Source organism: Pantherophis guttatus, chromosome 16 (genome assembly GCF_059756535.1).
Source record: "Pantherophis guttatus breed Tessera chromosome 16, ASM5975653v1, whole genome shotgun sequence".
Taxonomy (NCBI): domain Eukaryota; kingdom Metazoa; phylum Chordata; class Lepidosauria; order Squamata; family Colubridae; genus Pantherophis; species Pantherophis guttatus.
This window is the reverse complement of record NC_142078.1, coordinates 159,670-184,447: the sequence shown is the minus strand read 5'-3', so window position 1 is coordinate 184,447 and position 24,778 is coordinate 159,670. Positions and strand designations below refer to the sequence as shown.

The 24,778-nt window shown below is 40.5% G+C and overlaps 1 protein-coding gene across 7 annotated transcripts in view; it reads right to left on the bottom strand.

Annotated features, from left to right (window-relative positions):
* Nucleotides 1-24,778, bottom strand: part of ADAMTSL2 (ADAMTS like 2) — a 178,887-nt gene that overhangs the window by 37,257 nt on the left and 116,852 nt on the right. For all 7 annotated transcript variants that reach the window (XM_087879686.1, XM_087879687.1, XM_087879692.1 and 4 more), the window contains one exon: nucleotides 1,073-1,176. In XM_087879686.1, coding sequence (XP_087735812.1) covers nucleotides 1,073-1,176 — 104 coding nt within the window. The remainder of the gene's footprint in view (nucleotides 1-1,072; nucleotides 1,177-24,778) is intronic.

Here is a 24,778-nt window from a genome sequence, read left to right as displayed (position 1 = left end):
TGTTCTGGGTCACTGCTCTGCATAAGGCTTTTAGTATATAATATATACTTATATAATAGTATATTATATATACGATTGTATATAAGCCCTTGGGGTCTTTTATGTCTGACTCTGGGTATGCTTCCTATGTCTCCTATTTGGTATTTGAGTTTGTCTTCCTTCCCATCCCTCCTTCCCTCATTATTTGACTTGTTTTCTAGGGGTTTTTGCTTGGAATTAGCTCCTGGAGATTGGTCATCCTCCCCCCTCAATTTTAGTTTAAAGCCCTCCTGATAAGTTGAGGCAGTCGTTTTCCAAAAACATTCTTCCCAGTCTTTGTGAGGTGCAGCCCATCCCTTGCCAAAAGCCCATCATGGAGGTAGTACAGATCATGGTCCAGGCATCCAAAGTTTTTTTGGCGACACCAAACCTTTAATCAGTGGTTCACTTCTAGAATCCTTTGTTCTCTTACCGGATATTGACCTTTTGTTGGCAGTACAGATGAAAAAACTACTTGTGCATCTAAGTCCTTGACTTTCTTTCCTAGCTGCTGATAATCACTCAATATTGTTTTCGAGTCCTTCTTTGTGTCATTCGTCTCTACATGCAGTAGTAGAAAGGGGTAATAATATGTGGGTTTTATTATTTTGGTTAGGTTCTCAGCCACATCTTTGTTTTTTGCTTTTTGCTTTTTGTGTATGTGTGGAGATATGAGCGCGTCCCTCCTTGGGCAATACCGTGTTTCCCCAAAAATAAGACCTTGTCTTATATTTTTTTGAACCCTGAAATAAGCGCTTGGCCTTATTGCCATGCGCTCAAAAGCCCGATTGGGCTTATTATCAGGGGATGTCTTATTTTGGGAGAAACAGGGTAGGACCACAAGAACTTTTGTCTGCCTTTGTCCTGTGCAGAAGTGGCTGCTTCCGTGCTTGAATTCTGCCGTGGCGCATTAGCTCTCCTTGAAAGCCTGCGTAACTAAAGCCGCAGGATGGACTGCGGGCCCCTTCATGGGGAAAGGCTAGCTAGACCTGCTTCTCTTCCCAAGCAGACTGGTTGAGGGTTCCCCCTGCAAGCTCTTTGGGGAACTGCTCACCTGTGGTGCAAGTGGAACTGCAGGGCTCGTGGGAGGAGAGCTTCCACCGGTACATGTCGGCTGGGCTCATATTCTGGCCCTTCCGGAAGAGCTTCAGCCGGTTCCTAAAAAACAAAAAGCCCCAATGAAGCTTTTCTGGCACAGCCAATTTTAGAGAGAGAAAGGTTTGGGTCCCAAAGTTTGAATTTTGGAAAGATATTTTCATATGGTTGTGCTTTAAAAAATAGTGTTTTGGATTGTTTGGTTGTAATAAAACATACCTGTCCTGTTCCCCAAGCAGAATCCCCAGCCCGGTTATTGGCAGAGCTTCCACTGTCTAGAAATAGAGAGAATGGGATAAAAATACCCACAAGCAGAAACAGTTCCATTTATACACACACACACACACACACACACCTGTAAGCTGATTTGTCTATTAGATGCCAAAAACAGCTGATTTCATGCTGTGATGCCACTTCATATAATGACTCCTTTATGGGCTACCTCCTTAATAATACTCGTTCCCTTCCAGTTGGATAGGTGTAATCCTCTTGGTCCAGGCCAGCTCTATTATCATTAGAAATAACAGAATAACAGAGCTGGAAGGAACCCTGGAGGTCTTCTAGTCCAACCCCCTGCACAAGCAAGAGACCTTTTATCAATTCAGGCAGATGGCTGTCCAGGCTCTTCTTGAAAACCTCCACTGATGAAGCACCCACAACTTCTGAAGTTCTGAACAGAGCAGAGGGAGGAGGCCCTGTCTCAGATGGAGGGGGGGCTCCCCCAAGGTGGAGACTCCCTCCCAGAAGGTATATTGCTGAGAGTGGAGGAGAGTCTGTTCTAACCATTCAACCATTTCTGAGAAAGAACTTTAAGCTGGGAAAAGTGCTCATTTTAGGAAGTGAATTCAATTCTGTCCAGTCCCTGAATAAAAATTGGTCATTACATCAAGTGGCTTCATCTCATGAAATGACTTGCCTATCATGGGAAGTTCTGTTTAAAGGCTCCAGGAGAGGTAGTAGTAGTAGTAGTAGTAGTAGGAGGAGGAGGAGGAGGAGGAAGAGGAGGAGGTGGAGGAGGAATGCACCAGAAGACAAGACCAATGCAACAGCCCTGGTGCCTTCAGGGTGCACCTCCTTCCCCTTTCCTTCGTTTAAGGCTCCTCTCACTTCACTGGTTGTGGGGAGGGATAAGCTTCAAGCTGACTAAACACCAGTGGGGTTCCTCTTCCAGTGGTAGGCTTGGTCCTCTCTCGTTCTCCTTTGGAGAAGGTAGTCAATTTCTGGTCAGGGTGATGTAGCGTTCTATCAGTGAGGGGTCCTTGGTGCTCTCTGTCTAACACTGATGAGGTTGCCTAGTCAGGGTAATGAAACGTCTGCAAGAAAACAAGCAAGCTCAGAGAGTACAAGGAGCCTTCATGTCAACCTTGAGCTACAAATGTTCTATCAGTCACTGTTGCTTAACAGTGTTGATACAGGCACAACACCCTCACTTTACATGTGTAACTCCAGCCAGTGGTGAACTTGTTGGTATTTTCTAGTGGAATGGACCACATGCTCCTTGTGCAACCCTGGTCCCCCCTCCTCGGAAAGTTCTGCTCCAAAGGGATGCGAACATCTGGTTGAAAGGCCAGTGCCGACTGCTATCTGAGCGATGATACACAAGTGTTCAAAAGGACAGGAAGCAAACTGCTATAACATGAAGAAACCCAGGCCTTCCTTTTGACTAGCAAAGCCATAATAAATACACGTAGATGTATACTTGCAGGAGTAAGATAAGGATATTAAGAAAATATGTACAACATGCAGAATGTTACACAATCTGCAGAAGAAGAGTGTGCATGTCCACCTGTGGGCTTCTATGTTTCTGTGTATTATAGTTCTGCTTCATACTCTTTGTTTTAAGAAAAATAATACTGTATCTAGACAGCACGAATTGTGACATTTTCTGGTTGTGTAGATTTTTTGATGTGTGTGTGTGTGTGTGTGTGTGTGTGTGTATACATGTTTGCCAGATTGTCCACCCCGGCTGATGACTGGGTCATCAAGGGTCTGGTGTCCAAGGGTCCCTGTCCCAGGGCAAGAGGCCCTGCACCTTTCCCACAACTGTTGCTCACAGATAGCCGCAGAACTGCTTTGCTGCTTGAAAATGGGCCCAGGACGGAGTGTGGAGAAGTCCTGTCTCTGAATTGCCAAATCAGGGCTGCTCACATTTCTTGACAGCAGAAGCTCTGGAATAATTCCTTTCCTTTCCACAATGAGACTGAAGGGTTCTCTCTTACATACACACACCCCAGCCACTTTAAAAGTTGCAACCATGTTGGATTCCTCCTTTCAGTCTTGCTTTTTAGGCTTAAATAGCTTGGTTGTAATCCCATGCGTATCTGCCTCGGAGTAAGTCACATGGAACCCTGAGATCTACGTCAGAGTAAACATGGACACAATTATTCTGCATGAGGTTTTTCATATCCGAGTCAAAAACATTCCAGAAGATCCCCAAAAATCTTCAAACTAAAAACTGCCTGACAAGCTCTGGCAAGCTCCACTTGATGAACTAAAAACACAATTAGGATTATACAGTCAGCTTCTCCAGTCTGCAACCTGATCAATGGCAAGAAAATCAAATTTTAGCTACTGAAAGACCACTGAAATGAACACATCCTTGTACAATGTAGAGTAATTCCTAGGAGACATTACCACCCCCCCCGCCTCCCACGATTTTCATTAGTTATCTGCAGAGTTAAACCACTGGGTGAGCTCATCCGCCAGCACAAGCCTAAGTACTGTCCGTATGCTGGAGATGACCAGTTAGGCGTCTCTATTCCTGGCCAACTAAGTGATGCTAATTGAGATCCTTTCTTGGTGCCTAGAGGAGGACCCAACCCTAGCAAGACCAAGGGGCTTCTGGTTTTAAGGCCCCATGGATCCAGAGTTCTTGATTAATTCTTAGTTCTTGATCCAGTAAGAGCTTGTGCAGAATTTGGGGGTCCTCCTGGACTCATGGCTCCTGTTCAAGGAACAGGTGGCAGTGGTGGGCAGGAGGGCTCTTGTTGTGCATCAATTGCAACCTTTAGCAGGAGCACTTAAGAGTTATATACTGCTGCACAGTGCTTTACGCCACTCTCTGAGTGGTTTAGAAATATCAGTCTATTGCCCCCAACAGTCTGGATTCTCATTTTACAGACCTCAGAAGGATAAAAGGCTGAGTTAACCCTGAGCCCATCAAGATTGAACTCATGGCACTGGGCAGAGTTTGACTACAATACTGGTAGGGGTTCTTACAGCCTTTCCTGAATTGGGAGGATTTACTCAGAGTGACTCAAGTCTTGGTCACCCACGCCCCCAAATGGATCCCTGCAATGTGCTGTCCTCGAAGACCACTTGGAACCCGAACTGGTCCAAAATGGTGCCGACAGTTGTGGATACAACTCACATGAGCTACGCTGCTTCCAGTGCGCTTCTGGGTGCAGTTAAGATGCTGGTTGCCACCAGAAGCCCTTCAGGCCCCAGGGCAGGATTATTGTCAGGAGTGTCTCCTCTTCTCTGCATTCACATTCTTCAGCTACCTGACTATTGGCACTTGCTTCCTGGAGCACCAGCAACTGAGGGGAGAAAGTCTTTCAGGACCGGTGAGAAAAGGGTGACAGGCAATGCCATAGGCTCATTCAAGAAAAGCAATAAGAAAAAGAACAAAAAAAGAAGACATCTCAGTGCAAGGCTGGACAGAAAAGATGTGGTGGGAGAGGGAAGGCAGGAAGAATGACAGCCTGCACAAAACTCTTGAATAGAAGTCAGTCCAGTGTTAGACATGCTGCTTTTTACAGCTTTTCCTGAAAACTGTGAGTGCCTTGAATTGTTGAGCTGGGCCACAAGGATCATCTAGCTTAATCCTCTGCAAAAGTCAACAATCAAGTCATCCTCACCAAGTGTCTGTCCAACCTTTTCTTAAACCCTCTGGAGATGGAGAACCCAGAATTGCTATCAATAGATTGAATACCAGCAAGGTTTGGTTGTTTGACTCCTTTGGTTCCAGGGACCCTCCATCATCTACCATGGCTTGGTGGGCATGGTGTGGCTTGGTGGACGTGGCAGGGGAAGGACACTGCAAAATCTCCATTCCCACCTCACTCCAAGGGAAGGATACTGCAAAATCCCCATTCCCTCCCCACTCTGGGGCCAGCCAGAGGTGGTATTTGCCGGTTCTCCGAACTGCTCAAAATTTCTGCTACTGGTTCTCCAGAAACTGTCAGAACCTGCTGGATTTCACCTCTGTCCAGTTCCCATGTATTGTGGGACTAAGAAGAGAATCATTCTTGGCGATGGCTCTTACTCTGTGGAATAATATCACTTTAATCAATCAGAATAGAGCTGGAAGGGACTCTGGAAGTTTTTTAGTCCAACCTGCTGTACAAGCAGGAGTCTCTATATGATTTTAGACTGTCCAGTTTCTTCTTAAAAACCTCTAGTGATGAAGCACCCACAACTTCTGAAAGCAAGCTGTTCCACTGGTTAATTGTTCCCACTGTTAGGAAGTTTCTCCTTAATTCTAGGTTGTTTCTCTCCTTGATTAGTTTCCATCCATTGTTTCTTTTCTTGACTTCTGGTGCTTTAGAAAATAAGATTACCACCTCCTCTTTGTGGCACCCCCTCAAATCCTGAACTATTCATGTCATCCCTAGTCCTTCTTTTCTGTAGACTAGCCATACTCAGTTCCTGCAACTGTTCTTCATACATTTTAGTCTCCAGGTTAGTCTCCAACTAATTAGTCTCCAACTAATCATCTTAGTTGCTCTTCTCTGCACTTTTTCCAAAGTCTCAACATCTTTTCTGTAATGTGGTTTGTAAACTAGATGCAGTATTCCAGGTGTGGTCCTACTAAGGTTTTATAAAGTGGTACTAATACTTCACATGATTTTGATTCTATACAAGGGTTGTATTAGCTTTTCATTCAATAAAACTCCAAGGTCTCACTCGCAGTTACTGTTTTTGACCCAGGGTTCACTTAATCTGTACTTGTACCTTTGATTTTTCCTGTCTAAGTGTAAAACCTTACTTTTCTCCATGTTGAATTTAATTTTGTTGGATAGGGCCCATTGTTCAAGTCTATCAAGATCTTTTTGGATCCTGAGCTTGTCTTCTGGGGTGTTAGCTATCCTTGCCAACTTAGTATTGTCTGCAAATTTAATGCATTCCCCTTCTATTCCCTCATCTAAGTCATTTATGAAGATATTGAAGAGTATTTGGCCTAAGACAGAACCTTGTGGTACCCCACTGCTTACTTCCCTCCATGTAGACGTAGACCCATTATGGACTACTCGTTGAGTATGTTTTTTTTGTTTTTTTTTTAAATTTGATTTATATGCCGCCCTTCTCTGGAGACTCAGGGCGGCTTACAGTGCGTTAAGCAAGAGCCTTCATACTTTTGTATATTTATACAAAGTCAGCTTATTGCCCCCACAAACTGGGTCCTCATTTAACCTACCTTAGAAAGGATGGAAGGCTGAGTCAACCTTGAGCCTTGGAGAGATTCGAACCAGCAGTAAATTGCAGGCAGCTGTGTTAATAACAGGGTGCTTTAAACCACTGTAGTACCAAGGCTCTTTTTGTCAGCCAGTTACAATTCCTCACAGTGAATCATGTGATTGCAGGGAGGAAAGTTCTCCAGCTCTTCTCATGGGTAAATCTGCTTGTTTTTAGGGGAAAGGGGAGTGTCTGTTTGAGTGAGTGAATCATGTGACCGCAGGGAGGAAGGTCTGCTCCAGTTCACCTCATGAATGAATCTGCTTGTTTCTAGGGGGAGGGGAGAGTGGCTGTTTCATTGAGTTAAGTGGGAAGTCTTGTTAGCTGTGTGCGTGGGAAAAACCGGTAAGATGGTGTCCGCTAGCCTTGGAAGGCAACTTATGTAAGAGAAAGAAAACTCTGATCTCAAACCTCCACTGCCTTGTGGCTATACCCATCTATAGGAGTGTCTTCAGGAGTCAACCTCGAGGCAAAACCTGGAGCAGGAGTCCTGGAGTGAGGAGGAGTGCTAGAGGAGTAATACCTCTCTACAAAAAACCTTGATCCAGCTGGCCCAGCTGGTAGCACCTCGTAAGGGCCCCTATCCAGGGTTACAGGAGAAAATGGTCAACTGTTTTGAAAGCGGAAGAGGGCTTTATGCCCCAACAGCAGATAAAATGGCAGAACCATCTTCTAGGAGAAGGGAAACTCTGATTACAAACCTCCACTGCCTTGTGGCTATATCTACTACTGGAAAAGGCTTCAGGAGTCAACCTCAAGGCAAAATCCAGAGCCGGAGTTCTGGAAGCAGTTCGTGACTGTGTACAATCACATTCTAGTAACTCCTGCAATGCAGCTGGAACTAATCGTATCGGTTTTGCGTTCCATTGGATTATTTCAGCGACATGGAGAGAGAGGATCGGCTGCTTGGGTAACAGTCTATCCTCCATATTAATCTACCCAGACCTCATGCTCTGGAGAGGACACTCCAGCTTTGCATACAGCATTGAAACAACAGGGGAAGTGGCAGTTACTGGTTATTAATCAATAATAACCGGTTATTAAGCTTTGCTTGATTGGCGTAGAGCATGACACCAGGGACCACTTTCGTCGGTGGGAGAGGTCATTGTATCTCATTGGGCAGCTACCAACCGCCTTAAGCTGGGAATCCCCAGCCAGTAAGGTGCTGCCCAGCCACTGTCTGTTAACCTAACAGGGTGCGTGGGGTTTAGGGTCAAAGCTGACAAGCAGATCAATAATTTTGCACCATGCAACAAACATAAGAAAACTTTAGCCCTAAAGTTGAGCACCTGGAATGTTCGGACAATAACCCCTGGCCTTTCTGATGCTTTACAAGAGATAGATGACATACATAAGACAGCTGCCATTGACATGGAGTTGACCAGACTGCAGATGGACATCATTGCCCTTCAAGAGACAAGACTGTTAGACTTGGGATCTATTAAGAAGAAAAACTTCTCGTTCTTCTGGCAGGGAAAACCATCAAATGAGTCTAGGGAATATGGGGTTGGCTTCGCGGTCAGAAACACCCTACTAGGATCCATTACTCCACCTGCTGCAGGAAGTGAAAGAATTCTGTCCTTGCAGCTCCACTCATCAGCAGGGCTAGTTACTCTTATTAGCGCATATGTTCCGACATTATCATCTTCAGTAGAATCCAAAGACAAATTCTATAACGATCTGGCTGCTACTATCAAGAAAATCCCTGAGAAAGAACCACTGTTTATCCTTGGCGATTTTAATGCCAGAGTTTATTTTTTTTTTTTTTAATTTGATTTATATGCCGCCCTTCTCTGGAGACTCAGGGCGGCTTACAGTGTGCTCAGCAATAGCCTTCATCCTTTTGTATATTTATACAAAGTCAGCTTATTGCCCCCACAAACTGGGTCCTCATTTCACCTACCTTAGAAAGGATGGAAGGCTGAGTCAACCTTGAGCCTTGGCGAGATTCGAACCTGCAGTAATTGCAGGCAGCTGGTCTTAAGCAGCTTAATAACAGGGTGCCTTAAACCCTAGTACTACCAAGGCTATTTATTTATTTTATTTATTGGTTCGATTTATATGCCGCCCTTTTCTGGAGACTCAGGGCAGCTTACAATGCGTTAAGCAATAGCCTTCATACTTTTGTATATACCTGCTTAATAGGGCTTTCGCCCCCCCCCCCAAAGTGGTGTTTTTTTTTATAAAAGTCAGCTTATTGCCCCCACAAACCGGGTCCTCAGAGTTGGAGCTGATTATAGTTCTTGGCCCACTTGTTTAGGTCAGTTTGGCATCAGAAAGATGAATGAAAATGGCCGACTGCTGGAATTTTGCTGCTACTATGGTCTTTGCATTAGCAATACATACTTTAAAACAAAGCCTCAACACAGAGTCTCTTGGAGACATCCAAGATTGAAGGATTGGCACCAGCTCAACATGATTCTTACCAGGCACTCCAACCTCTCCAATATTACAATCACACGCAGCTATCAGGGTGCTGATTGCGATACAGACCACTCCTTGGTGTGCAGCAGAATAAAACTGCAAACAAAGAGATTACATCACTAGAAGAAGGAAAGAAGACCATGAATTGACATCAACAACACCCGCAATCAGGGCAAAGTGGAGGAATTTGCACAAGCACTCAAGGAAACTCTCCCAGGCCCAGCTGAAGTAAATGCATCTGAACGATGGGAATATTTCAAGAATGCTGTTTATAACACTGTCTTGTCAGTATTTGGTAAGGATATCAGAAAGACAGCAGATTGGTTTGAAGCCCATTCAGAGGAGTTGATGCCAGCCATCGAGAAAAAAGGGAGAGCTCTAATTGCAAATAAAGCCTGTTCCAGTGAGCGCAACCTATAGGTTCTGTGAGCTGCTCATAACAAAGTCCAACAGACCGCCAGGAGATGTGCTAACGATTATTGGCTGCAGCTTTGCTCTCGGATCCAGATAGCAGCTGATACAGGCAACATCAAGGGGATGTATGATGGCATCAAGCAGGCCTTAGGTCCAACACAGAAGAAATCTGCCCCTCTGAAGTCTGCTACAGGTGAGGTTATCCAGGGTCGAGCACAGCAGATGGCACACTGGGTGCAGCACTACTCTGAGTTATATTCCAGAAAAAATGTGGTAACTGAAGAAGCATTAAATAATATTGAGTGCCTGCCTGTCTTGGAGGAGCTTGACAGTGAACCAACTTTAGAATAACTAAATCCAGCCCTGGACTCCCTTGCCTCTGGCAAGGCACCTGGGAAAGATAACATTCCTGCCAAAGTTCTGAAGTGCTGCAAAGAGAACATCTCCACTGAACTGCATGAAATCTTCTGTCTTTGTTGGAGGGAAGGTGGAGTACCACAGGACATGAAGGATGCAAATATCGTCACACTGTACAAGAACAAAGGTGACAGGGGTGACTGTAACAACTACTGTGGCATCACTCTTCTTTTTTTTTTTTATTGCAAAAGTTTTACAATTACATTTTCACCCCATTTTCCCCAACGCACCCCACACTTCCCACCCTAACCCCCCCAACCCTCCCCCCTGACTTCCACAGAATATAATCCCATCAAAATCCCCTTTTTATAAAACTTGAACCCCTCAAACCCCCTTATAATTTTTCATCTTCACAAAATTCATACATTTCTATTTTTATATAATACTTTCAATGAAAAGCTATCTGATACTTCCTAATTTGATATTTGTTCTGCACATAATCTATCCATTTTTTCCATTCCCATTCATAAGTCTCTTGTGAGCGATCTTTTAAATATGCTGAGATCTTCGCCATCTCCGCAAAACTGGCCAACTTCAAAGTCCATTCTTCAATAGTGGGTAAAGCTTCATTTTTTCAATATTTACCTATCAATAATCTTGCTGCTGTTATCATGTACAATATCAACTTAGTTTCATCCAATGTAAAACCCTTTACTATACCCAATAAAAACAATTGTGGAGAAAATTGAATTTTTTTCTTCAAAACATTCTGCATAACCCACCATATTTTTATCCAAAAAGCCTTAACTTTCTTACAATTCCACCAAACATGGTAATATGTAGCATCTAAACAATCACATCTCCAACATTTTGGCTGAACATTAGGATACATACAGGATAATTTCTTGGGATCTAAATGCCATCTGTAAAACATTTTATAAAAATTTTCCCTCAAATTCTGCGATTGTGTGAATTTAACATTCTGAACCCATATTTTCTCCCATGTTTCCAACATCACTGGTTCTGCAAAATTCTGTGCCCATTTAATCATGCAATCTTTAACCAATTCAGTTTCTGAATCCCTTTCTAACAAAACATTATATAGCCTTTTAATATGCATTGGACCTTTCTCTTTTATATGTCTAACCAATTCTTCCTCATGTACCATTATACCAGTTTTTTGGTCCTCTTTCCATCTCAATTGAAGTTGATTATACTGTAACCAAGTTAAATTAATCCCTTCTTCCAACAGTGTCTCTAATGTCTTCAGTTGCCATCTGCCCGCATCTGTAAAAAGAACCTCTTTATATAAACCCCCACCGAGGGACATTATATTTATATTCCACATAGTATGACCAAGATCCAGCCATAGCGGTATTTTGTAATCCCATTTGAATCGGTGCTTCTTCCAAACTCTCATCAAGGAATCTCTAAGTATATGGCTTTTGAATACTTTATCCACTTTGTTTTCATAAAATAAGTAAGCGTGCCAACCAAATTCAAGATCAAAGCTTTCTATATTCAATATTCCAGTCTTTTTCCTTCCAAACCAATCACTTGCTTGAGTCAAAGCTGCTGCTTCATAATATAACTGTAGGTTTGGAAGTTTAAGACCTCCCCTTTCTGGAACATCTTGCATAATTTTCATTTTCACTCTCGATTTTTTCTCGTTCCAGACAAACTTATTCACTCCACTTTGCCATTCTTTCAGTTGTTTATCACTTTTAAGCACCGGAATCATTTGGAACAAAAAAAGAAATCTTGGCAAAACATTCATCTTAACTGCTGCTATTCTTCCAAGTAGAGAAAGCTGCAGTTTTTTCCAAGTCTCCATATCTTTTTGTACATCTCGCCACAACACCTCATAATTATTTTGAAACAGTTTCATATTTGATTCTGCAACCTGAACTCCTAGATATTTGACCTTTGGTACAATCTCAAAACCTGCCCTCTTTTCAAGTTCATATTTTCGATCTTGTGTCATATTTTTAACTATCATCTTAGTTTTTTTCTGGTTCAGTCTAAATCCTGATACTGTGCCATAATCTTTTATAATTTCTTTCATCTGGATTATTGATTCCACCGGCTGTGTTAGGGTAACAACCAGATCGCCTGCAAATGCCCTTATTCTGTAATCCTCTTGCCTTATCACTATACCTTTCAAGCTATTCGAATCCCGTATTGTATTCAACAAGACTTCTAGTGTTAAAATAAATAACAATGGGGATAACGGACAACCTTGTCTTGTTCCTTTTTCAATTTTAAAGTCTGTTGTCAAACTTCCATTAATAATAATCTGTGCCTTTTGCTCTTGGTAAATTGCTGAAACCGCCTGTATAAATTGATCCCCAAAGTCCATCTTTTTAAAAGTCTTTAATAGAAAATTCCAATCCACTCTATCAAAGGCTTTCTCCGCATCCAAAAAGACCAGCACTGCAGGGATCTGTTTATTCTTCTCAAGATATTCCAGTAAATCTATAACTTGCCTTACGTTGTCCTTCATATATCTACCCTCTATAAATCCCGCTTGGTCATCGTGAATCACCTCTTGAATTACTGGCATCAACCTGTTGGCTAATAATTTTGCATAAATTTTGTAGTCATTATTCAGAAGAGATATTGGTCTATAGTTCTCCGGTTTTTTAGGACCTGCTTGCTCTTTTGGTATCAAAGAAATATAAGCTGTTTTCCATGATGGGGGTATTTTACCCCCTTGTTGTATATTACAAAATAAGTCTCTAAGTTGTTCCACCATTTCTGCTTGCAAAGTTTTATAATACACTGCAGTCAAGCCATCCGTTCCAGGAGCTTTAGCCGTTTTCAGTTGTTTAATTGCTGCAATTATCTCCTCAACTGTTATAGGATAATTCATTCTTTCCTTTTGTTGGTTAGTAACTTTTGTAACTCTTTTATTTTCTAAGTATTTTTCTATAAGTCCATTCTGTATGTCATCTTTAGCATATAATTTAGTATAATAATCTACAAAGACTTCTTTATTAATTTTTGTTGATAAATTTCTTTCCCTCCAATATCAATACAATCAATAGTCCGCATACTCTGCTTCTTCCTTAATGTATAGGCCAGCCATCTGCCCGATTTATTAGCGTTATAAAATGTATTATGCTTTGCATATTGTAAATTTGTTGCAGCTTGTTCCGCCATAAGCATTTGGAATTGATCTTTCAGAAGTTTTATAGCACCACGTATTCTTTCATCTGTTGGATTTTTAATAAGTAACTCTTCTTTTTTCTTTATTTCTACTTCAATTTCAGATCTTTTCTTTTGTCTGTTCAGTTTATGTTTAGAGTTCATATGAATGAGTACCCCTCTCATATACACTTTACTCGCATCCCACACAATTTCAATAGGGGTACCCTTGTTCAAATTAATTTCAAAAAATTCTTTCATCTGCTTTTTAAGTTCTATTATATTTTTTTCATATCTGAACAAATTTTCATTTAATCTCCATGATCTTCTCTCAATTTTTCCAGTCTCAATTTCTATCCATACTGGACTATGATCAGATAAAGTTCTTGGAAAGATTTTAGTTCTTTTTGTTTTAACAAGTAGATCATTTGATATTAAAATCAATCAATTTTAATCAATCCTTGAAAAGGATCTATGTCTGTCAGAAAAAAAAGTATAGTCCAAATCTTTTGAATTATATATTCTCCACACATCTTTTAATTCCAAATCTCCTTTCATATCAAAAAAAGTTTGTGGTAATCTGATCCTTGACTTCGCCAAACTTTTTTTATCTAGTTTAGAATCAATCACTCCATTCCAGTCTCCCATAATCAAAATAGATCTATAATCCCATTGCAATATTTTAGTATGCAAAATTTTATAAAAATGATCCTGTTGTTGATTAGGAGCATAAATTCCAATCACAAGAATTTGGCCATGTACAGTATACAGTTCAATTGCTACAAACCTACCACCTTCATCTACTTCTATAATTTTAGCTGATAGTCTTTTATTTATGTAAATAACCACACCGTTCTTTTTTTCCAAGTTTGAAGCTATATAATGTGTTCCTAATTTTGAATTTATCAAATATTTTTGATCTTGCGTTCTGACATGAGTTTCTTGTAAACAAATTATATCATTATTAAATTGTTGCAAATATGTAAATATCTTCTTCCTTTTCTGTGGTGAGTTCAATCCATTCACATTCCAAGATAAAAACTTAACCGTCATGTATACCTTTTTGAAGCGACGAGCAGAATTGCCGGATATCTTCCGAGACCATCGGCTTTGCTCCCCCCATGGCTTCACTTTGTTGTGTAGTACTCTTGGCTCCTTTTTTATATTGTTGTGCCTTAGCTCTTTCTTGCAATTGTTGTTTAGAAACTGCACGAGTTATTCGCTGGTCTTTAGCTTCAGCCATACGCGCTAGGTCCAAGGCCACATCTCTTGTAGTCAAAATTGGAGAAGATTCTAATCTGGTTAGAATCTGGCTCCTCCAGATAACCTCCTACAGCACCCTGCACTTCCGTTGGGTCTGATTCAACCTGTTTAGGCTGCTCTTCCAACTCTTGTTGAAATTGCTTCTCCTTATCACTCTCCTTTATCTCCAACACAGTAGATGTACGTGGGGATAGTGATCTCTCCTTAAAAACAGTATAATAAAAATGTTCCGCCTTTTCAACAGTATTCAATCTATATCTTTCTCCATGGTACTTCAGGATTATACCAGTTGGGGCATCCCACCGAAATGGAATCTCTAATTTTTTTAATTCATTTACTAAAAAACCAAAATCTTTTCTATCTTTCAACATCTTTGGCGGTAGTTCTTTGTAGATTCCAATTTGAGTTCCCTCCACTTGCACAGAAGAAAGAAAAGATTTTTGCAAAATATCATTTCTCATTCTTCCTATCTGTGAAATATATCACCACATCTCTAGGCAATTGTCTTTGTCTGGCCACCCACGAATTCATTCTGTAAATTTTGTCTATTTTGTAAAAAATCTCATCAGAATTGATTTTTTTTTTATTGAAAAGTTTTACAAAAAGTTTACATATTTCCCCCCCCCTTCCCTACCTCAACCTCCCCCCTCCCCCCTCCCCTTCCCAGAACAAATTACAGGGTATAAACTTCAACAATCATAATCAATCCTAATCTAAACAATTATGACATTTCACATCTCTTGTTTCTTCAATTCCCTAATTACCCGCCTAGCTTTATTACTTAAAGACACACTAAATATCTATATAATCATTCATAACCTATCTGCAATTTCTTATTCCGATATTTATTTTGAATATAATCTATCCACCTTCTCCAGTCTCTTAAATATCTTTCATTTGAATGATCCTTCACGTACGCCGAGATTTTTGCCATTTCCGCTAGATTTATAACTTTCATTGTCCACTCTTGGATTGTAGGTAAACCTTGCTTCTTCCAATATTGTGCCACCAACAGTCTTGCTGCAGTTATTAAATTCAAAATCAATTTAGTCTCTATAACTGTACAATCCGTAACTATACCCAAAAGAAACAGCTGTGGTGTAAATTTCAACCTCTTTTTAAGAATATTTTGTAAAATCCACCAAATTTTAATCCAAAACGCTTTAACCTTTTTACATGTCCACCAAATGTGAAAATAAGTAGCATCCTCACAATTACATCTCCAACATTTTGGTTGTACATTCGGATACATACGAGATAACTTTTTTGGATCTAGATGCCATCTATAAAACATTTTATAAAAGTTCTCCCTTAAATTTTGCGCTTTGGTAAATTTCACATTTGTTACCCATATTTTCTCCCACGTTTCCATCATTATTGGCTGTTCAAAATTCTGCGCCCATTTTATCATACAGTCCTTAACTAGCTCTGTTTCCGAGTCCATCTCTATCAGTATATTATACAATCTTTTTATATGCATTGGGCTTTGATCTCTAATTTGTTTAATTAAATTTTCGTCACTTTGTATAACACCAGTTTTCTGGTCTTTTCTCCATCTGGCTTGTAACTGTACATATTGAAACCATGTTTGAATTATTTTCTCCTCTTTCAACACATTCACAGATTTTAATTTTAATATACCTCCCTCCATAATGAGAATATCTTTATACGTAATTACATCCTGTCTACATTCTATACTCGTATTCTCTATTGCGTGCCTGGGTGCTGTCCATATAGGTATTTTTTCATTTAACTTATATTGATATTTCTTCCAGACACGCAATAAAGCATTTCTCAGTATATGACTCTTAAATGCTCTGTCCACCCTTTTTTCATACACTAAATAAGCATGCCAACCATAGACCAGATCATACCCTTCAATATTCAATATCCTTCCATTTGTTAAATTAATCCAATCACTAATTGCTGATAAAACAGCTGCTTCATAGTACAATTTTAAATTTGGCATTTTCAGTCCTCCTCTTTCTCGTATGTCCTGCATTATTTTCAATTTTATCCTTGGTTTCTTACCTTGCCATACGAACTTATTAATACCTTTCTGCCACTCTTCCAGGTTGGCATCCTTTTTTAGTATTGGTATCATTTGAAAGAGGAACAAAAACCTAGGCAACACATTCATTTTTATAACTGCTATTCTACCCAACAAGGACAATTGTAGTTTTTTCCAATTATCCATTTCAACTTGTATTTTATGCCATATCAATTCATAATTATACTTATACAATTTACCATTAGAAGATGCAATATAAACTCCTAAATATTTGACTTTTTTAACTATTTCACATCCCGTTACCCTTTGTAACTCCTCTTTTTGATTAGCTGTCATATTTTTAACTATCATCTTTGTTTTTCCAATGTTTATCTTAAACCCAGATACTTGACCATACTGTTTTATTATATCAATCAAAACCTTTGCTGATTCCACTGGATGAGTTAAGGTCATAACCAAATCATCTGCGAATGCCCGTATCTTATATTCATAATCTCTAACTTTGATTCCCTTTATCCCATCTGCATTACGTATTTTATTTAACAGCAACTCCAAAGTTAATATAAATAATAATGGCGATAAGGGACATCCCTGCCTCGTGCCTTTTTCAATTTTAAAAGTTTCTGTCAAACTGCCATTAATAATTATCTGAGCTGTCTGTTCCTGATATATTGCTTTTATGGACTGCATAAAGCAATTCCCAAATTGCATCCTATTGACCACTCTCAATAAAAATTGCCAATCTAATCGATCAAAAGCTTTTTCCGCATCCAGAAATATAAGCACCGCAGGGATTTGGTTATTCCTTTCCAGATGTTCCAATATGTCAACAATTTGTCTTACATTATTTTTCATTTGTCTACCTTGTATAAAACCAGTTTGGTCAGCATGAATCGTCTTCTGCATTACTAGCATTAACCTATTTGCCAATATCTTAGCAAATATTTTATAATCTGTATTCAATAAGGATATAGGTCTATAATTTTTGGGTTGTGTCAAATCTTGATCTTCTTTTGGAATTAACGAAATAAAAGCTGTTTTCCATGAAGGTGGTACCCCTTCACCCAGCTGAATTCTATTGAATAATTCTTTAAGAGGTAAAACCATCTCCAATTGTAAATATTTATAGTACACAGCTGTTAATCCATCCGTACCAGGAGCCTTACCAGTTTTTAACTGTTTAATTGTTGAGAGGATCTCCTCCTCTGTTATTAATTGGTTTAACCGTTCTCTTTGTTCCTCTGTTACTATTGGAATATTCTGTCTATCCAGATATGTCTCTACCTCTGCACCTTGTATTTTGTCTGCAGTATACAATCTTGCATAAAATTCTAAAAATGCCTTTTTAATCATATTTTGGTGATACAGCTCTCTACCTTTATACTCTATTTTCTCTATGGTACGAGATTTTTGTTTTTTCCTCAGCATGTATGCCAACCATCTACCTGGTTTATTTGCATTACAAAAAGTATTATGTTTAGCATATTGTAGATTGGTTGCCACTTGGTCTGAAAGCATCATATTAAATTGCCCACGTAATAAACTGATCTCTTCTTTAATTTTCTTATCCCCTGGGTTATCAATTAACACCCTTTCTTTTTTCTTAATCTCTTCTTCTAATTCCCTCCTTTTCTCCACTTGTTTACGCCTATAAGCATTATTCATATTTATCAGAACTCCTCTCATATATGCTTTACTAGCATCCCATACCATATCCATAGATGTTCCCTTGTTCATATTAAAAACAAAAAATTCCTTCATTAGTTTTTTACATTCTATTACATTTTTCTCATATCTGAAAAGGTTTTCATTTAACCGCCAAGATCTCCTAACTCTTTCCCCACACTCCAGTTCCATCCAAACTGGGCTGTGATCAGTTAAAATTCTGGGACAAATCTTTATCTTCTTTACCCTGGAAAAAAAATCATTTGTAATTAATATAAAATCAATTCTTGAAAAGGATTGATGTCTATCTGAAAAAAATGTAAAATCTTGTTCTCTATAATTCCTTTCACGCCAGATGTCTCTTAATTCCATATCCTCCATCATATCAAAAAAAGTCTTAGGCAGTCTAGATCGCAATTTGGTAGATTGTACTATTCTTTTCTTATCAATACTAGGGTCTAACACTCCGTTCCAATCTCCCATCAGTATACATGAATTATAATCCCAATGTAATAATTTTGTATGTATCAACTTATAAAATTTCTCTTGCTGTTGATTGGGAGCATATATCCCCAATAAGAGTGTTTTCTTTCCTTCTATCATTATCTCAATTGCCAGAAATCTTCCTTGTTGATCTGCCTCAACTAATTTAGCCATCAAATCTCTTTTCAAGTAAATCACTATTCCATTCTTTTTTTCCGGGGCTGATGCAGCAAAATGTGTTCCCAATTTTGTATTTATTAAATATTTTTGGTCAGTTGTCCTTATATGTGTTTCCTGCAGGCATATTATTTCATTTTTAAATTGTCTCAAATGGTGAAATATTTTCTTCCTTTTTTGTGGTGAGTTTAAACCGTTAACATTCCAGGTTAAGAACCTAGAAGCCATCCTCAGAATCTCGAAGCTTGGCGAGAACCGCTTGATAATCCTCTTGGAATTTTCTTTTAGGTCTCGCCCCTCCCACAGCTTCTACACCAGTATTCACTTCTTGTGATAAAGCCTGCTCTTGTAACTTTTTTAACTCTTCAACTTTACGTTTAGTAGCTGCTCTGGTTTGTCTTTGATCTTTGCCTTCTTCTTGTTTTTCAACTATATCCCATGCTTGGACAGCACTTGAAAGTTGCAGTACTTCCTCCTGCATACTCATAGCTCCGCCTTCCGATTGCTTCTGCAGATCCTCTTTTCTTCCCTCTGTCGCCTCTCTTGCTTTTTTGCCTCCTGGCACTGGTAGTTGTCCAGCCTTTAATATATTACTATAAAAATCTCTTGCTTTGTAAATTGTATTAAGGCGATATCGCTCTCCTGCATAATCCACTGATAATCCGACTGGGACTTCCCATCTGTATTGTACCTGTCGGTTCCTCAGCTCATCTGCCAGAAAAGCATACTCTTTCTTGGATTTCAGCATTTTGGGTGGTATTTCTTTAAATACTGCAACTTCTTGTCCTGCCACTTGCAACTTATTTTTGTAGGCAGCTTGTAAAATCTCATTTCTAATCCTTCTAGTAACAAAATAAATCACAACATCTCTTGGTAATTTCCTTTGTCTAGCTACCCATGAATTAACACGATAGATCCGATCCATTTGCCATTCGAGTTCACCTCTGGACACTCCTATAAATTGTGCCAGAGCATCTTCAAAGATCTCTTTCAGATTTTCCTTCGGATTTTCTTTCAAGCCTCTTATTCTCACGGCAAATTCCATCATCTTATATTGTGTCAACAACATTTCAGCTTCTGCTTTGTCAATCTTGGTTTGTGATTCCTCAACTTTACCATCTAAAATCTCATTAGCTTGAGCAACCTCATCAATTCTATCTTCTACATAACTAACATGTTTTGCCAGTCCCTGGAGTGCAAAGACTATATCTTCCCTTATATGTTGATTTCTTGTCTTAATTATGTCCTTCATTTCTTCCATTTGATCTGAGACTCCTTTAAATGCAAATGCAATGTCCTCTTTAAAACCTTCTTTGATTTCTTTCATGGCTTCCTGAAACATCTCAAGTGTTAACATTTGTGCTTGTGGTTGTAACTGTGGTTGTAATTGAGCTTGTGTATCTGCCGGAGGCAAGAAGGTTTGCAACCTACTAGTTTGAGCTGGGGAACTTCCCGCACTCGCTGCTTTAGGCAACACCAATTTTGTCTGCTTTGAAGCCATTTTAAAGTTACACAGTCTCAGGAACAGTTCTTATAGCCAGCGAGAAAAAATCAGAAAATCTTTAAAATCTTTAAATTTTAATTCCCAAAGTCCAGGATATAAGATTAAATCCAAAAAATTTTTAAGCGGAGTTGTTAACTGGTAGGCATTAATGAGTTAACAAGCCTGTAACAACTTTCTTCTTAAGTTTCACTTTCGTCTCTTTGTCTTAACGAGCCAGCGCCATCTTCCCCTCCCTTTCCACTCCAGCTCCGCTCATATAGGCTCGAAAAGAAACGATGTTCAAAGGAATTAAAGTGTAAGTACTTGCAATTATGTAGTCTCCTGTTTTTGTTCTGCCTGCTTCAATTTTCTCTTTGTATCAATTAAAAGCAGGAGCGGACGTGGCGTTTTGCTCTGCCTTCTGGCAGAGGCGTCCCGGCTTTGGAGCTTTTCCCAGGTTCTTGGGGAGCTCGCACTTTTCGAGCCCCAGAATTAATTCTAGGGCTCTTATGGAGCTCTACCCTGCACCTGGCTGCTCACTTCCCCCTCTTCTCCCGGGGGGAAGGTTCTTCGCCGCTAGACAGCTGATTTTTTGCTGTTCTAGCGGCTAACAAAGTCACGGGGCTAGCGCTCACCCAGGGAGTGTCCTCAACGTCCTACGGAGCCGCTGGAATCCTCAGAATTGATTTTTAACAACACAGCCAAGGCATCAGCACAAACTTGTCTCAAATCTTGTCGGTCATTCTCCTTAATACCTCTAAGTCTTATAGCAAATTCCATAGACCGGAATTGCATCATCGTAATTTCGTTTTCAACTCTCTGCATTTTATTATCCACATCAGAAATTTTAAAATCAGTATCCTTTATTTTGACATTCACTTCTGATTTAAATTCTTCCAATTTAGAATCCACTTTAATAATAATTTCTGACAAGCCAGAGACCACATTTGATAATTTATCAGTCACCTTGCCATAATTCTCTTTCACCAACTTTTTCATTTCACTAATTTCCTGCTTGATTTCCTGTTGAGATTTTTGAAATTTATCATCCATTTCCTGTTGAGATTTTTGAAAATTATCATCCAGAGCCTGAGTAATAAATTTTTTTAAACTTTCAAAATCAAAATCTTTTTTCTGACTCTGCTGAGCAGAAGAAAACTGCTCTTCAGGCTTGTGTGTGGGGGATCCCCCCCCCTGCTGCCTTGCCTTCCTGTTTTTTAGAAGCCATTCTGCCACGTAGATTAGATTTTCTAAAAAAGGAGATCCTTTTTCCTTTTCCAGCACCACAAAGTCCTCTAAAAAAGTCCCCCAGTTTTAGTCGGGTTAGAAATAGAATTAGACTAGAGCGAGCTCAGCTTGTTTTAAAAAGGATTTTTTTCTCCTCTTCTCCTGTTTGCTTGCTACAAGCAGCGCAACAATGTAACTTGTTGGAATAGCTTTAAAAGATCACTCTCCCTTTCAGCTTGTTAACGCTGGAACGGCGCCATCTTTTCAAGCCGCTTCCGCTCACTCTAATTTTTACTCAAGTCGGAAAGTCACAAAAAAAAGAAAATACTTGCAGTTTCTTAATTTCAAGGTTCAGGTTGTTTTGTCCGCTAGTTAATAAAGTTGATTTCAATCAATTTAGATGTTTGCTGCAGCCGGCTTGCTCTGCAACAGGCAGAGTCGTCCCACGCCGTCCGGAGTCTCCGCAAGTTGAAAGGGAGCCGCGCCTGTTTCCTCCCCAGTAGCAAACTTCTGGGGGCTCACAGGGGCTCGACCTGCGCCTTGCTTACTCTCTCCTTCAAATCCTGCAGATTCTGGAGTTTTCAAGCCGCTTCTCACAATCGAAGCGGCTCTACAAACGGCGGGGCTGGCGGTCCTTAGAAAGGGACCGTCTTCACCGGGAGCCAGCAAACCGGAAGTCTCCGGCATCACTCTTCTTAGTGTTGTAGGGAAGCTGCTTGCCCATATCGTACTGAAGAGGCTCCAGGCGCTTGCAGAGAGAGTCTATCCAGAATCACAGTGTGGATTTCGAGTCAACAAGTCCACTACTGACATGGTATTTTCCTTAGACAGTTGCAGGAGAAATGCAGGGAAGAAAGACAGCCACTTTTCGTAGCCTTCATAGATCTTACGAAGGCTTTTGACTTGGTTAGCAGGGATGGCCTTTATAAAATTCTCCCCAAGATTGGATGTCCACCTCAGCTCCTCAACATCATCAGGTCCTTTCATGAAGAAATGAAGGGCACTGTAGTTTTTGATGGCTTAACTTCAGATTTCTTTGATATTCGAAGTGAAGTGAAGCAGGGCTGTGTCTTCGCACCAACTTTATTTGGGATCTTTTTTGCTGTATGTTCTTGCTGAAACATGCTTTTGGAACTGCAACAGAGGGTATTTATCTCCAGACCACATCAGACGGAAAACTCTTTAATCTCTCTAGATTGAGAGCAAAGTCTAAAATCCAGCTGAAATGCTTACAAGATTTCCTCTTCGCTGATGATGCTGCCATCACTGCTCACTCTGCTGAAGACCTTCAACAACTTATGGACAGTTTTAGCAAGGCCTGCCAAGATTTTGGACTAACAATCAGCCTGAAAAAAACACAAGTCATGGATCAGGACGTGGATTCACCTCCCTGTATTACAATCTCTGCACAAGAACTGGAGGTCGTCCATGACTTTATATACCTCGGCTCAACTATCTCTGACACTCTCTCTTTAGATACTGAGCTGAATAAATATATTGGTAAAGCGGCCACCACATTTTCCAGACTTACAAAGAGAGTATGGCTTAATAAGAAGCTTACGGAACATACAAAGATCCAGGTCTATAGAGCCTGCATCCTGAACACACTCTTGTACTGCAGTGAGTCTTGGACCCTCTACCATGGCAGGAGAGAAAGTTGAACACCTTTCATATGCGCTGTCTCCGACAAACTCTTGGCATCACCTGGCAGGACAAAGTTCCAAATAGCGCAGCCTTGGAACGTGCTGGAATTTCTAGCACGTTTCAATACACTATTGAAACAGCGACATCTATGCTGGCTGGGACATGTCGTGAGAATGGCTGATGGTCAGATTCTGAAAGATCTCCTGTATGGAGAATTAGTGCAGGGAAAGCACCTCAGAGGGAGACCACAACTGCAATATAAGGATATCTGCAAGAGGAACCTAAAGGCCCTGGGAATGGATATTAACAACTGGGAAACCTTGATCTCCGATCGTTCAACTTGGAGGCTAAAGACGCAGCATGGCCTTCTCCAATTCGAAGAGACACTTGTTCGGCAGGCTGAGGCAAAGAGGCAGTACCGGAACCAGCAAAATCTGGGGGCTGGGCAGGGGACAGAATGTATCTGCCCTCAGTGTGGAAGGGATTGCCACTCTCGAATTGGCCTTTTTAGTCACCAAATGACTATTACCTAACTTGTTGGGTTGGCAATATATAACCATCAATGTAGCTTTAAGACTGCTGTATTGCATCATACTGTGTCCTGATTGGTTAGCTCTGTAGCCAATGTCCTTAAGAGGACATAGAAACATGGTTTATTTGTTTTTTTGCTGTTCTTGCTCTCTGATATCTCTGAATGCTACTGTTTGCAAATTCAGAAGAACTGTTTATTGTGAATGACTACGATGACTGGTAAGAAGACTTTGTTATTGGATTATTCCTGGACTATCATTTTGGCTATCTCCTGCTTTAATTGTGTATGACCTGGACTGTTTATTGGACTGTGCCTTACTATTTCCTGAAAGTAAACACAACTCAGTGTATCTGTGTGTTGGCTGTGTTTATCTACTCTCAATTGCTTTCATGTGCACACTCTTGCTACTCAAAGGTTCCTCGGCGAATTCCTTAACACACTTGTTCGGCAGGCTGAGGCAAAGAGGCAATCCTCTTTGAGCCTTGGTAGTACAGTGGTCTAAAGCACCCTGTTATTAAGACCAGCTGCCTGCAATTACTGCAGGTTCGAATCTCGCCAGGCTCTAGGTTGACTCAGCCTTCCATCCTTTCTAAGGTAGGTAAATTGAGGACCCAGTTGTGGGGGCAATAAGCTGACTTTGTATAAATATACAAAAGGATGAAGGCTATTGCTTAGCACATTGTAAGCCGCTCTGAGTCTCTGGAGAAGGGCGGCATATAAATCAAATTAAAAAAAAAAAATCCCAGAACCAGCATAATCTGGGGGCTGGGCAGGGGACAGAATGTATCTGCCCTCAGTGTGGAAGGGATTGCCACTCTCGAATTGGCCTTTTTAGTCACACTAGATGCTGTTTTAGGACCTCTTTCCAGAGCACGATACCATAGTGTTCTGCCCAGCTACGGAACCCAAGAAATGTAGCACACAGAAAACTCCAAACAACTCCGTTTACTACAAACAGTCTTTTTCAAATGCAGGCTATTACTAAAAATGTCCTTAACAGCCTGCCAGAAATTCCAAAGATTAGATAAAGGCTTACAATAGTTGGCAATTAGCCCAGAAACCAGGTTTGCAAGGAAAATTCACTCTCAAATGCTCAATGAATGACCGGACAAACACATGTTGTTTCCTGCAATTTTTGCCAGCTGTGTGCAAACTTAAATAGGCTAAGGGAGTGGCCAATTAGCCCCAAGCTTTACTCTTGAGGAGACCTCCTCCTGAGTAACCACTCCTGCCTTTTGGCAGTTCTGCGTGCTCGTGCATTGAGAAGAGGCTCCTCCACTTCACTCTCTTCACTTGAAGGAGCCTCTGGAGGATCTGAAGGCCCTGGCTGAATCTCTGCCTCTGGCACCTCATCTTCTTCAGCCTCCTCGCTGTCCGACTC